General features: G+C 47.2%; 1 protein-coding gene across 7 annotated transcripts in view; it reads left to right on the forward strand.

Annotated features, from left to right (window-relative positions):
* The window catches only part of IKZF3 (IKAROS family zinc finger 3), a 35,966-nt gene extending 24,957 nt beyond the window's left edge, over positions 1 to 11,009 (forward strand). For all 7 annotated transcript variants that reach the window (XM_082778936.1, XM_082778937.1, XM_082778938.1 and 4 more), the window contains 2 exons: positions 2,806 to 2,922; positions 7,847 to 11,009. In XM_082778936.1, the coding sequence (XP_082635062.1) occupies positions 2,806 to 2,922; positions 7,847 to 8,547 (818 nt within the window). In that variant the 3' untranslated portion in view covers positions 8,548 to 11,009. The remainder of the gene's footprint in view (positions 1 to 2,805; positions 2,923 to 7,846) is intronic.
* The last annotated feature ends 2,789 nt before the right edge of the window (positions 11,010 to 13,798 follow it).

Here is a 13,798-nt window from a genome sequence, read left to right on the forward strand (position 1 = left end):
GCAAGGAGTAGAAAATCTTACGGTGAAAGGAAAACTCTCAGCTTTAAAATGAAATGGCAGACAGGCGTCAGGCTGGAAGATTGATGCTTACAGATGTCCCAGAACATATTATGTAGGTCAATAGTTAGTGTCTCTTCAGCAATCTCGTCTGAGTAAAGACTATTGTTACCTCTGCAGGAAGCTGCTTGTCTGCCCTTTTGACACTAATTTAATGAAGTTCCCTTGATGGCGCATAAATAACATTGAAAAGACAAGCAGGCACTGATAACGTGTAGCTTCCAGTGTGTTCCCTGGCTGGGGGGGCTCCCAGAAACTTTGCTCTTTGAGTTCTGTCAGAAGAGACAGAAAAACAGATTCTGAAAATGTCTGAAAATGTGAAATTTGAGCTTTGACAGTGCAAAAACTCACAAAGCTAAAGATTGAGGAAAAAGAAGAACTAGAAGAAAATAAGCAAAACAAATGAAGAAATGGCAAGGACTAGGGAGCTGCTGTTAAGGCGTGATGAATAGTGCATTTTTCATATTTTTCTTTTTTGTTTACAATATAAGGTTTTAAATATATGGCGTTATCATTATCTTGCTCAAAGTAGTTGTGGAATTTCTTTTAAAAAAAAATCACAACCTATTAACTACTTGTAATCTTAGTGGGTTGGGGATAGTTCAACCCTCGAAGTGCAGTTATCTGAAGATAATCTGAAGTGTTCAGAAGGGATATTCCAGTTTTTGGAACATGAGTCCTGAAATTAAAAATACCGTGACATTATTCTTAAAAGTTTACTCGGGTTTCTGGCCAAAATCCAAAGCGGATGACTATGGTCTGCCTAACTTTCCCTTACAGTTTCAACTTAATTTGATGTTTTGTGTAGTTCTGTGTACATGGGTAGATAGTGGCTGGGTGCTTCAGGCTGGGAGCAGTTGCATTTTAGCCTAAAATGAACTTTGAGACTGCCTCCTTTATGTATTTATGTAAGTTTCTAAACACATTAGAGTAATTTGGAATAAAAATCAGACGAGAAAAACAACATGTTACTATCTTTAAGGCATTTTGTATGCGTGCTGTCTGAGTCTGGCCATCATGTATATAATAGGGTTACAGCCTGGTGAAACAGGCTTAACATAGTGCTGCGTTGAGCCCTATTATCCCAACCATCCTGAGTCATATTTGTAGTTAGTTCGTGTGGCATGGAGTATTTATGAAGCACTTTACATTTGCAAAGTGCTGTACAAACATTAACAAATAGTTCTGCTGAGGTTTGGTGAGTCATGGTTTGTGCTGACTGAAACTCATCTGATATCAATAACAGTCACAATAAACAAGTAAGGAGTGACTTTAAAATTTATAGGGAAACGCTGCACACTGAGCTGTGGAAGGATGATATTGCAGTTTTATCACTTGTACTTAGAAAACTGTATTTTAAGTCCAATACTCAATATAACCGCACTTAGCAGGACTGAAGTGACACCAAAGCATTTGGATCATTTTCCTCTGGCATTGCTTGTCTCTTATGTAGATTATGCTACATATTTATCTATTTATCTATCTATTTATTTATTTATTTAAGGCATCTGGGTGCACTAGTACCATAACAACAGCCAGGATTCTTCCACCGTGAGACCTGACCTTTCATATTACCTTGACAAAATCAGTGACCGTTCCTCATCCTCATTTGCCTCTATTTAGATATCAAACTCTCAAAGGCATGGGCAGTCCCTTAAAAGGTGTCTGGTTGTCACCCCAGCCGTCCCCATCGCTGCACCTCTTAGTGCAGCTTTAATATGAAGTACCACTACCGATACTTGTTCTTGAGGCGAGTGCAGGGCTTGTGGGGGGAAGCCACGGCAGCTATATTCATTATTAGTCTGGCAGTAGTGATATGAGGTGGCAGTCCTCCTCGGCGTGGCTGATCCAGCTCAAAACCCGTGCAGCCTCCATGAGGTCGAGAGCAAGCAGTTATTTCCGTGAAATGCTGGGCACTGGCTACCACAGCTAGAGGAAGGCTCTGGGAAACAGTAAAATCCTTAAAACAGTGGCCCAGTCTCGAGGGATTGATCCTAGGGCACGTGCACTTTTCCTAAAATTAGAAATTCTGCAGGTTTGAATGGACTTTAAAATAACTAATGCTTATAAGGGTGCCAAAGAGCAAAGGTTCTCAATTAGCTCTAGCTGTTAGAAAAAAGATTAAGTGATGCTGATATTTGAGGAAAAAAAAAAAGAAGTTATAAGTGAATATTGAAAAGTTATGTTATTTTATTGGAGCACTGAAGTATTTTATACAAGTTTTTAGTTGAGAAGACATCTCGGTGTGACTGATATCTAAAGCAGTGCAGCCAGGGGCCGGGAGGTCCTGTACTGACGTTTTGGAGCAGTAGGACAGGACGCTCTGCAGGTGTCACGGTTCTTATTACTCAGAATCAAAAAGAAAGGCTAACAAAGGTTCTGTCTCCTTCTACATTTTGTAACCAACCCGTCCAGCCTGTTTGTTTTGCACTTCCTTTTGCTAATGAAGGTATTGGTTTTGTATGGTTTGTGATCTCCCTGCGTGCACTCAGGACTGCAAGATCGGTGTCTGTTTCTGTGCTTGCTTCCACTGACCGCAGCTGATGCCCAAGACACAGAGAGCAAGAACGACAGAAAAAGCAACAAAACAAGTTTACACCAGATCTCCAAACTGTTTCCTTCCAGTTAGCGTGGCAAACTCCGGAGATTAGACCATTCATTTCTTCCTTTTTCTTTTTTTTTTCTGATTTTTTTTTCCTTTTCACCTACTTTTTTTTTTCTTTTTTTCTTTTCACATTTCCAAACTAGCAAACGTGGAGGCAAGGCACATCAAGGCAGAGATGGGGAGTGAAAGAGCCCTTGTGCTGGACAGGCTAGCAAGCAACGTGGCAAAGCGAAAAAGCTCAATGCCTCAGAAATTTATTGGTAAGAACAAAAAACCTTTTCATGTGCAACAGTTAAATCTGCAAAAGTTGGTAGTTTATAGTACAATGCCTCTGCTTATTTTAAATGTCCTTTTCAAGCTTGCAATCTAATTCAAGAGAATATGAATACAGTAACTTCGATTTTCTGATGTGTTTTAGTTACTTGTAGAGTTTTGATTAAAGGATTGTGTTCTAAGAGATGCTTGAGAACGGGATTTAATCTGCTACTGTGCTTTGTATCTATTTTGTAGTCAATTTATAAATATTTCTTATGAGATTCCGTGTGTTGTTTTCTGTACCTATGCATTTGTTGGGTTCTTCACAGGAGAACAGGAGCATGTAATGCTGTTGAGAGCTGAATTCCTGTTCTAGTAAGCAGGAACTGAAGCTACTTGCAGGATGCATGTGTGGAATAAGGCCTAAAGACAGAAAAGTATTGGATTGCTGTTAGTCATCTGCTGAATTTGAATATGATTTAAAAAAAATATCAGATCCTTTCTTGTGGTAACTTAAGCTGCAAGATGTTTCCAGAGCATTTTCTTTGCATTTAATTGTATATGATCAGAATTTTGCATACTGGGGATGTGGAGTACGAGTTTGGCAGGTTCTGTGTCGCCGTGAGCGCCTGATCCTCTTGGCTGGTCTCGTTCCATCAGCTCGCCTTTTAACAAAGTAAAATGCAATTCTCGTGTCCCGAGTGGAGACCTGACTTGGTGCTCATGCTATACAGCTGCTAATAAGGTCTGGTTTGTAGCAGCCTGTACGGGTGCACCCAGTGCTCAATGTTTTTCTCGCACCCTAAAATTCCCCCTGCGAGCAGGGCCCCGTGGCTGATGCTGGCGCACGTGAGCAGAGAGGGGGGGGTGCAGGGCTTGAGCGTGCAGGAAGGGATCAACCCTTGCCTGGGGGGACCCACGATCAGAGGGTCTGAGGATGTCTCGGGTGTCCGGGGCTGAGGTCCCAGCCTAGGGAAAGCTGTGCTGCTAAACCCGTGTGTATGTGCAAGCAATTCCTGCAGGTAACTTTGGCGGTAATCCTTGCCGGATTTGGTGGGTAGCGCTGGGCTTTCTCCATCTGCTAAAACTGGTAACGTTTATTTAGACACCTTTTTTTTAAAAAAAAGGTTTTAAAAGGTCACCTTCTAACAGGAGTGAGTGATGCTGCCACTCCAGCTGAGTACCTTTGGGTACCTAATACTGAAACTGTCGACTCTGTAACTTGGACCTTGCATGTATGTTGTGATTCAAAAAGTAATACTAATGCAAGTGTTTTTGAAAATCTTCAGCTTCCTTTTTTTTTTTTTTGTACTGAGTTGAGCTTCACGCTGTCATGTTTTACAATGGCTATCAGTTTGATCTTTGTGTGTTTTATTGAACACATCTTGTGCAGGACACAACCACTCAGCCTGTGCTCAGAGTTGAGCACAAGCACGGTGTCCGATTTGTTTTACCATACTCATATGGAACGGATTCTTTTCTGATTTGGGATTGTCCTCAGCAGTGCAGTCTGCAGATAACCGATTTCGGGAACTTACTGTTTTTCTACAACCTCTATGATTGGCATGTTCTTGTTAGGTAATGTGTGAAAAAATGACTCACCCGGTCCCTTTTATCCCTGGGAAGGGTGTTTGCAAGAGCAGCCTGTCCGACCTTGATTTGACTTCTGTGACTTTCTGAACTGCATGTGTAGGAGTGCGAATCTGCCAGGACAGCTTTGTGATTTCTTGGGAAACGGCGTTCTCGGAACGGGTGCTGATTTTTCATTTTGTCAGGAAGAAGGGATAGAGATGTATACTAACAAGGCATCTTTGTTTGGCTCATTTCTGTGAATGAAGGCTATTGAGTGGGTAAAAACCAACTTTATTATTATTTGAGGTCTCTGTAGAGATTCATACAAGCAGGAGAAGTCTTGTACGCTCTATTTATTCATTTAGTTTTATTTTTTCATCTCTGGTAGCTACCTTGTGCACAAGTATAAGTCTCAAAGAAGGACACAGATCAGCAGACCATGCACTTGATTCTTAACTTCTGCACCAGGCCCTTCTTCAAAGGCTTCTGCAAAGATTTTGTCCTCAGCCTTTCCATGAATTATTAGGGAACAAGGATGGGAAAGGAAGTTTATCATTTTGCATTTCTTATTTTGCTGTGGTTTTCTGTTTTGCATGTGTGTGGACTAAATGTACAAAGCCTGGCTTTTTGTACTTCCTGGTTTGATTAATGAACAGATACTAAAAAAAAATTAAAAAAAAAAAAAAAAGTCCAGCAGAACAGATATCTGTGCTGTATCAAACACTCGTGGGGGTGTATCTGAAGTTCATCCAAGTCAAAGTAACTGGTGCAGTCAGTGCATTTCTGCTGGTTTTCACCAGCTGAGCATCCGGCCTGTGGACTTCTATTCTGCCCTTTTTAGAAACAAGTTTTCCCTGAGACCAGTAGTAAAAATAAATTTCTCATAGTGCTAAAAGTGCTGTTCTGACACATTAGCAAACACCAGTATCCCCCGGTGTGCAAAGTCTAATGAGAAATTGTCTGCTTTGGTTAGCACAGCGACAGGAAACAGGTTCACTCCCTGTTTCCAGTGTCCACACCTCATCAGGCTGCAAAAATAAAAATTGATGCACATTTTAGAGCAAGTGAAGCATAACTGAGCAGCACATGAGAACGTGTCATACGCTATGGCTCATGTGTGAATTTTGAAGGGGAAAGCTTTTTGCATTGCACTGAGACAAGAAAAAAAAAAAGAGGAAAGATGTTCAGCTAACTGGTGGCTGCTTTGTAAGTGAACAATAGAGAACCCCATAAATTTAATTTTTAATTTAGTATTTTGCAGTAATTTTGTGGTACAGATAGCAATTTTACTCAGAATAATTACTAAATTGTCCTGCCAGCTACAAAAATAAAACATCAACGGCTGTAGGCAGAGTCTGTCTTGCTCATCCCCCATTTGCCACATGCTCCTTTCCCTTTTTCTGAATCTTTGACCCCAACTTTCTCTGGCCTGAAAGCTGTTGTGTCTGACGGCAGCACTGTTCCTGCTTTTTGTCCCGTTCCCTGGCAGGTTTGCTGTATTCTATGGAGGAGAGGTGGTGGTGGCGAATCGAGAGTGGTCCCCCCCATCTGTGGGCTTGCAAATCCCTGCCGTGCTTTGGATTATTCTGAACAAATGTTTGGTGTTTTCTGTGGCACTTTCATGCAGATTTGTCCTACCTAAATATTGGCATCTTCTTGAGGCACTGAAGGCAGCAGTGTGCTTGCCATGGAGTGCCTGCTGAGACAGGGAGCCCCCTTCTCACGTGCCATGTAGAGGCCTTCAGAAAGTGTACAGCAATGTGATGTGACTGTCTGCCAAAAGAGCATCTGGGTATTTGTGCTCCGTTTGATATAACTGGGAATTTATACAGCCCAAATAGGCTATGTGGGGGATTTTAAAATGCTATGAGAACAGTGGAATAACAAAAGAGTGAGAGCCTCAGGGATCATACCTTGCCTTTTTTTTAATCTTAAGTCAGTGACTCCTAGCCCCAGATTTACAGGGAGTCCTGTATATTTTTGCTTTTGTTACTTTTTTAATTTCAAATTTGTTCACAGTTCTCACTTGCTTGGAGCTGGTTGTATGAGTCACACCGATGTGCTATATCATTTTGTTTCCTTCTGTGTAAAGATGGATCACAAGTTTTGTTGAGGGTTGGAAGCAGTTACACTCTTGTGGTTCGCTAACCTTTTTGAGTGTTTTATACGAGAAACGTGAGCTCCTGGTTTTCTGCCTCTGCAGTGAAACCTGAAGAGTTTCATATACATTGAGTCATGGTGTTGACAGGTGACTGATAAACATCTGCACTACTCCAGTTACCGTAACTAAAAGATTTAGTGGATCTGATGGTTGCAAGTCACTTGCACATGAAACATTTGGTCTGGTCCTTTTTCTTAAAAGCTATGAACAATTTTGTTTTATGTAACCACAGAATTCAGTTACTTACTTCTAGCTATTCATGAAAAAGTGACTCTGGCTCTTTTGGGGTGCAGTTTTATTTCCTCCTTGCACCTGGCATGGAGAAAACTAGTGCCAGTGTGCTGCCCACACCACCCTCCCGTGCCTTACCCCTATTTTGGGAAGACATGGGCAGAAATTCAGACATGTGCTCGTAGCTCTCCTCCCACACCGTCTAACTGAGAGCTTGCAAAGCACCAGCACACCCAGACAGGGTTTTGTTTTGCTCCTCCTTTGCTGGCCCCATATAAATGACCCTAAATGTGCAGTTCTGTACACACACGTAGAGCTGCCCTTGTAAGACTGTCTGAAGACCTGTACAGAGTTCAAAGAAAACTGGTGCAAAGGAAGCTGTAATTGCCATGAGATAGCGGGGGGAATTGATAGCAGGGTACAAGGATACGTAAAAGACTCTATCAGGTGGGGAAAAAGTAATGAAAACCTCACCAAATCTCAGCCAGTGTTTGTCTTCACCATTTCTATTGGAGAAGAGTGTGCTTCTCAGGACAAAGCCAGGAAGGAGAGGTTGCAGTCTTGGTACCAAAAATGGAGTACTTCGGTTCATTATCAGTTAGCTCTTTCGCGAGTATTTTCATTAATGATTACTTACCTTTTTTTCTAGAAAAAGATGGGAGTAATTAATCTCTGGAAACTTTTCTTTATGCTCTTCTTTCCCTTAAATCCCAGAATAATTTTAAAAATTTATTGAGGATTTGTTCAGTAACCATCTTCTCCATCTCCTCTATTAGATTTCTGCTTCCAAGCCTGGTCTTTAAAAAAAAAAATCAACAAAAACCTGCTTTTGTATATGAATATCTCTTTTCTGCAGACAATATTTCATTCCTCTTTGCTGTCCAGAGACTCCTGCCATTTGGAAGAGCTTCCCAGAGCTCAAGTGCTGCTTTGACCTCCCTGGTAACGCATCTCCTCTCTTGCAGGTGAGAAGCGACACAGCTTTGATGTCAATTACAACTCAAGTTTCATGTATGACAAGGAAAGCGACATAATGCAGGGACGCATGATGGACCAGGCTATAAACAACGCCATCACCTACCTCGGGGCCGAAGCCCTGCGCCCACTCGTGCAGACGCCGCCGGCCCCCACTTCTGAGATGGTTCCCGTCATCAGCAGCCTGTATCCCATACCGCTGACCCGCGCCGACGTGCCCAACGGCACCCCGCAGGACGCCGAGAAGAGCCATGGCCACCTCAGGGACAAAAGCCTGTCTTCCGACAGAGGCCTTTCCCCGAACAACAGCGGCCAAGACTCCACAGACACTGACAGCAACCACGAGGAGCGGCAGAACCCCACCTTCCATCAAAGCCAGCTCCCTGCCCAGGCCCGCAACGGCCTGCAGTCCCTGAAGGATTTCCCCAGGCCCTACGACATAATCAAGCCCCCTGCCATATGCCCGCGCGACGCTTTTAAGGTCATCAACAAGGAAGGGGAAGCCATCGGGGTCTACCGCTGCGACCACTGCCGCGTCCTCTTTCTGGACTATGTGATGTTCACCATCCACATGGGCTGCCACGGCTTCCGCGACCCCTTCGAGTGCAACGTCTGCGGGTACAGGAGCCACGACCGATACGAATTCTCCTCGCATATAGCACGAGGAGAGCACAGGGTAGTACTCAAATAAAAGGACTGATTTTCCAGGGTCACAGGTTTTCTTCTAGATCTCAGGGGAGGCTCATTTGGTTGGTTTTTAATTAGTATAAAGAAGCGTCTTGAATATTTTTCTATGCCAGTTTTTAAATGAGTGTCAGAGTGAGGAGACACCTTTATTTTTCTTATTTTTTTTTTATTTTTTACAAATTACTCAGTGTTCTGTAGCATCTATGTCTAGCTGCTGTGGTGAGTGGTACTGTATAAATACCAGGAGCAGAGACCGATTTTTATATGAACTTTATTTTTGTGAAAATTAAGAGCAGTTTTTAAGGTGTTTTTATTTTGTAATGTGCATTTGTTTTTATATTGTATGCTTTTAACAGTGCGAAAGGTTTTTATTCCCTACTGCCAGTTTCTCTGCTTGGTCAGATGTATAGGTAGAAGCATATAGGAGCAGCTTTTTCTTGCTGTTACAATCCCAATGGTCTTCAAATAACTAATCCCTGTAACCTGGAAAACATGCATCTGGGAGGGGTTGTTAATTCATTTTTGAAGGTTTTTCCCCTCAAATCTTAAGAGCACACGGTCACACTTGCATTTTTCTTACCCTTCTGTTCACTTTCTTTGAAGTCACTCCCCACACGCATCTTACTCACCGATAGCAAAATAAGAAACAAGACCTATTTGGGGCTGTTTTGTTTTTTGTTTTTTTTTTTTTTTTTTAATACGCGTTTTTTGGGATACCCAGTGAGATCATCGGCTGGCTCCTCCGCACGGTCTGGGGGAAATCCCGATTTTCACTGGTGGAAAGTCCTCCCGTCTGATGGGTGCCAAGAACGAGGACGAAACCACACTGTGGCTTCTGCCCCCGCCTTGCTCCTGCCTGGCCCCGGTGCCCAAAGTCGTGGCCGTGCTGCCGGCCCCGGCCAGCCCTGGCTGCTGGAAGGCACCGGGCTCGGGGCCGGAGTCACCCGGCCCCGACAGCAGCTACCGTGAGAATCTGCATACACGAACGTGTGGGAGCTGACAGCTCAATTGCAGTGTCTGGTTTTACGTGGGGATATCCCTCGGCGCGAAATGTGCTGTTTTGCAAAATGAGTATTTACAATTACTTTGAAGCTGGTTTTTAAAATAGTTCTTTTAATCTAATCATTGCTCTGCAGCTGTATTATTAGTCACTGTGCTGGAGATATGAGTTTGATAACAGTTTTGCTGAGTGCGTGTTTATTCCTTGCAAAGTATTTTTGTATAATGTAGGGTTAGGTGTGTTCTGATGGACTCTTTGCAGCCATCGTACGTTTTGATACTAACGTTGCTTTTGTACTTTTTCTGATGTTGCTGTGCCAGCCAATATCTGTGGCAATCCATCCCTTTCCATGTGGGAAGGCTGGGGCACAGAGACCTGGGTAGGTGCGAAGGGTCAAGAAATGCTGAATTTCCTTCCTGCCTCTGACCTAGGCTCGCTCTTTCACCTTGGTTCAAGGACTTTCCCTAATTCTTAAGGTACAAAAATGGAAATTACGTTCATTTTTCCCAGTAAGGCTGTGTCTGAAGAAGTATAAACTAGTTTGCCTGCGGAGTGCGTGGGTACCTAAATTACTGTAGGAGTGCTAGACCCTGCTCATCTTTGGGGGTAAGGAAGGAGAGTGATTTTGCTACCCTGTTTGACGCTATGTGCGTGGCCATAAAATAGGTTTAGGATCATTTCCAATAACCATTGGAAAGCCCGGACCAGTGAGCGCTGGACTTTGGTTCTTCCCCCAGCAAGCAGCCCTTGTCACAGCACGACAATCCTGGAGACCGAGCGAAGCTGCAGTTTCTCAAAGGGCTTAACCCCGATCACCCGAGGATGGCGTTTGGGCAGCAGCCGGGGCTTGGGAAGGCTTAGGCCAACGTCCAACTTCAGCGTGAATCGTTCCATAACTCCATCCCTCGTGCTGCCATTTCACGGGGGAGGCGACTGCTGCACATACGCCGCGGCTGGTGAAAACGCTCCTCACGGTTCAGCAGAAATGAATAATGTCACACATAGCAGAACGTAATTCGTCGTTTGCACAGGAAGCTCCCCAGATTGCTGAATGTATGTCATGCAGCACCGCCGGTTTCTGTCTCACGTCGCTGCCGAATCCTTGAAAACACTCTTCAGATTACTCCTGCTCTTCAGTTACCGCTGGGCAGGGCTTCTGCCACCTCCCCCTGCTCCCCGACAAGGTGAGCAATCGACCACGGAGCCTCCGAGAAGCTCGGCATTAGTGATGCTGGGTTGTCTGAAGGGAAGGAGGGAGCTTGTGGCAGCAGCAGGCCCAGCAGGCGCCACTCTCCCACCACTACTCGGGCAGCATCGTGTTAAGGAGAGGGAGCTTGTTTGGGATCAGCCTGTGCGCTCTGGAGTTAACGAGCGGTAACCTCGGTACAGCTTTGCTGTTGAACAATGGCATATTGTGGAATTTCAACCCAGTCACCTATTAAAAAATAAGTATTTCTATGCATTTATCTGCTGTGTGTTGCTCGCTAAGTGCTTCCCAAGCGTGTCCCTGCGGCTCCCCGCAGCGGGGCCGAAGCCCACCCTGTGCCAGGCACCGGCAGCAGGGAGCCCCCTTCCACAGCCCGGCCCCGACTCGGTCCCTGAGCACAGAGGAAGGGCTTTGCAAATCACCTGACACACAAGAACAGGAAAAACAAAAACAAAAACAAAAACAAAAAAAAACAACACTTTTTGTCGTGTTGTGAGCTTGATTAATTCCCCCCCTCGTTTGGTTATTTTGGTGTGAAACCAAGTTCTGTTTGGACCAGTCTCTCGCAGCATGCTCCAGCAGCTGTTTCTTCCGTCGCTCTTCGTTTCTTAATTTGCTGACAGCTTATTCCTAACCACCAGGCAGCAGGGAGGAGGCTCAGGAAACTGGCTTTTAGTCAGAAGAACTGAGTCTTTGGTGCTTCAAAACTTAGGGAAGTGTTTTGAACTTAGATAAACTCTCTCGTGCACCTAATAGTTAAAGGGACCTGAGCTGCTGCACCACGCTTCAGTGCTTTCCCCTGGCCAAAGCTCGTTCCTTACAGCCGCAAAAGCAGAGGTAATAGCAGTGCTCAGATCTAGATCGCAAATGGCAAATTTTGCTAAATTAATGGGAATGGTCCAGAGGAGCAGTCCCGGCGTGCCATGGGGAGTCTGTCACCCTGTGGATCTGCAGATCAAAGAGCTGAATGAAACGTGCGCCCGGCGCATAGCTGTGGTGCCTCTGTGTGGAGCTGCCAGGCTGACCGCGGCGGCTGTGGTTAGCAGAGCGCCAGCTGGCTTTGCAGCGGAGCTGAAACGCTCCGAGGTGCAGAGATAACGCGGTCTGCTCCTCCAGCTGCTGAGAATGGGCAGCGTGGCTCTGCTGGTTAGTGGGGACTGACACGGGCCAAGGAAAGCTGCTCTTCCCCAACACGGCGTGCACTCCTCAGGTCCCCAGCCAGCGCAGGACAAGTATCCGGGGGGTGTGGGGGGGACAATTCCAGCTTGCCCAGCTAGAGGGGGGTCCGTTCCTGCAGGATTCCCCAGGAGCTGCATGAGCGTGCCCGTGGCAGCAGGCTCAGACCTCGGGACTCGCTCCTCACTGCGTGGAGGAAGCGGCGCCCTCCTCACCCCGCTGCTGAGTGCAGCAATAGCGAAACCGGGCTCCGGCACGGCGCGAGGAGCCCTGCAGCAGCTGGGGGCTGAGCTGCAGCCGTGGAAAATACTCGGGGCTGGGTTTGTGCCTGGGATCCCGAGCGTCTGCAGGTGATGCCCGGTGTGCCCAGGGGTGCTGCAGGCACATGGATCCTCCCGGCGGTGTGGGGAAGGGGCACGCGCCCCTCGGGTCCATCCTGCTTGGGTGATTCCTCTGGGAATTGATGGTTTGCCCTGTAAAATGCAGGGGGATGACCCCACAAAGCATGGAGGGAATGCAACGCTCAGGCCTGGGGTGGCTGGATCTGCCCTGGGACATGTGGCTGCTCCAGCTGCTGGTGGGCTCGGGCTTTCCAGGGGGCACCAGACAGACAGAAACACTCGGGGGGCTCCCACCAGCCTCCTGCAGCCCTTCCTTACCCCTGCCCTAGCAGGTTGGTGGTGGTCACACTTAGCTTGTGCTCTCCTGACACCTACCACAAGTTGGGCACACTCGAAACAAAGGGAAAGGAAAAAAAGGCAGTCGGAGGATCCATCCTGTCTTCGACCTTCACTTCCTCCCTAGCCTCGGTGAGACGCAAGCAGCTGGAGGTGTTTGCCCCTCGCTGTTGTGAAGGATGGGGTGAAACCTTTCCAGCACCAACAGCCCCGTGCCAGCCAACGGGCTCAGAAGCAGCGACCTGTGGCCTTGAATCCCACAGCCTGGAGCATCCCTGGCTTGGCTTTTCCCTGAATGAGGGCTGTTTTGACCCTAAAAAAACTCAGTGCCCAAACCCAAACCCCCTCTAAAGCACCAGGCTTATACAAGAGTTCAGTTGGTGTTATGACAGCGAGATCCTTATCGTCTGATATGCCGTAATTATGATAGGGCAGAGAGGAACTTGTTTGCCCCGTCGTGTCGAAACACGCTGCGTAACGCATGAGAAATCCTGGCAAGCCCTGCCCGGCGCTGAGCTGCATCCTGAGCATCCCGGCCACGCTCCGGCTCCCCCGGGGAGCTCCAGGAGGCGAGGGCAAGTGGTGTCCCTGCCACCCCCACCTCCTTTTTGTCCCAATTCCAGGTCAGGCTGCTCCACACCATCCCATCCAGCACCTCCCCAGGGTTCGAGGTGTCCCCCAAAAGCTGCAGGGTGCACGGGGAGGGCCACCTCCGTGCCTCCCCCCTGGGGCGGATGGAGAGGGGACACCTCTGGGTGCTCCCCGCACCCGGCCACGTGCCCAACACCGGCACCACCGAGGGGCCTGAGGCAGTGGCTGCGACCGGTGCGGCGGGGGCAGCGGGTTCACGTCACGCCTGATGCCCCCCCCTCGGTACCCCGGGAGGGAAGCGGTGCCCCCCGGGAGCCTCGTGCCGCGCCGTCCCCTCGCCGGGGTTATATCTGGCGCCGCATTTGCATCGCAGCGAGCCGGCGCACCTGGGCGGCCGGCGAAATCCTCGGGGGAGCGAGAGTGCAGGGGGCAGCTGGCAGTCGTCACACGCGGGGAAAGGAAAGTCCCGGCAGACGATTGTTTATAGCAGAGCCTGCTTCCCTCCCCGGGGCTGAGCCCCCACCCTGCGCCCGTGGTGGCTGGGGTGGGATGGGGACGATGCTCCGCGGCCGGGCCCTGGCTCCTTGGCCGCTGTTGGTGCCCC

Source organism: Aythya marila (assembly GCF_965140915.1).
Source record: "Aythya marila genome assembly, chromosome: 25".
Classification (NCBI taxonomy): Eukaryota; Metazoa; Chordata; class Aves; order Anseriformes; family Anatidae; genus Aythya; species Aythya marila.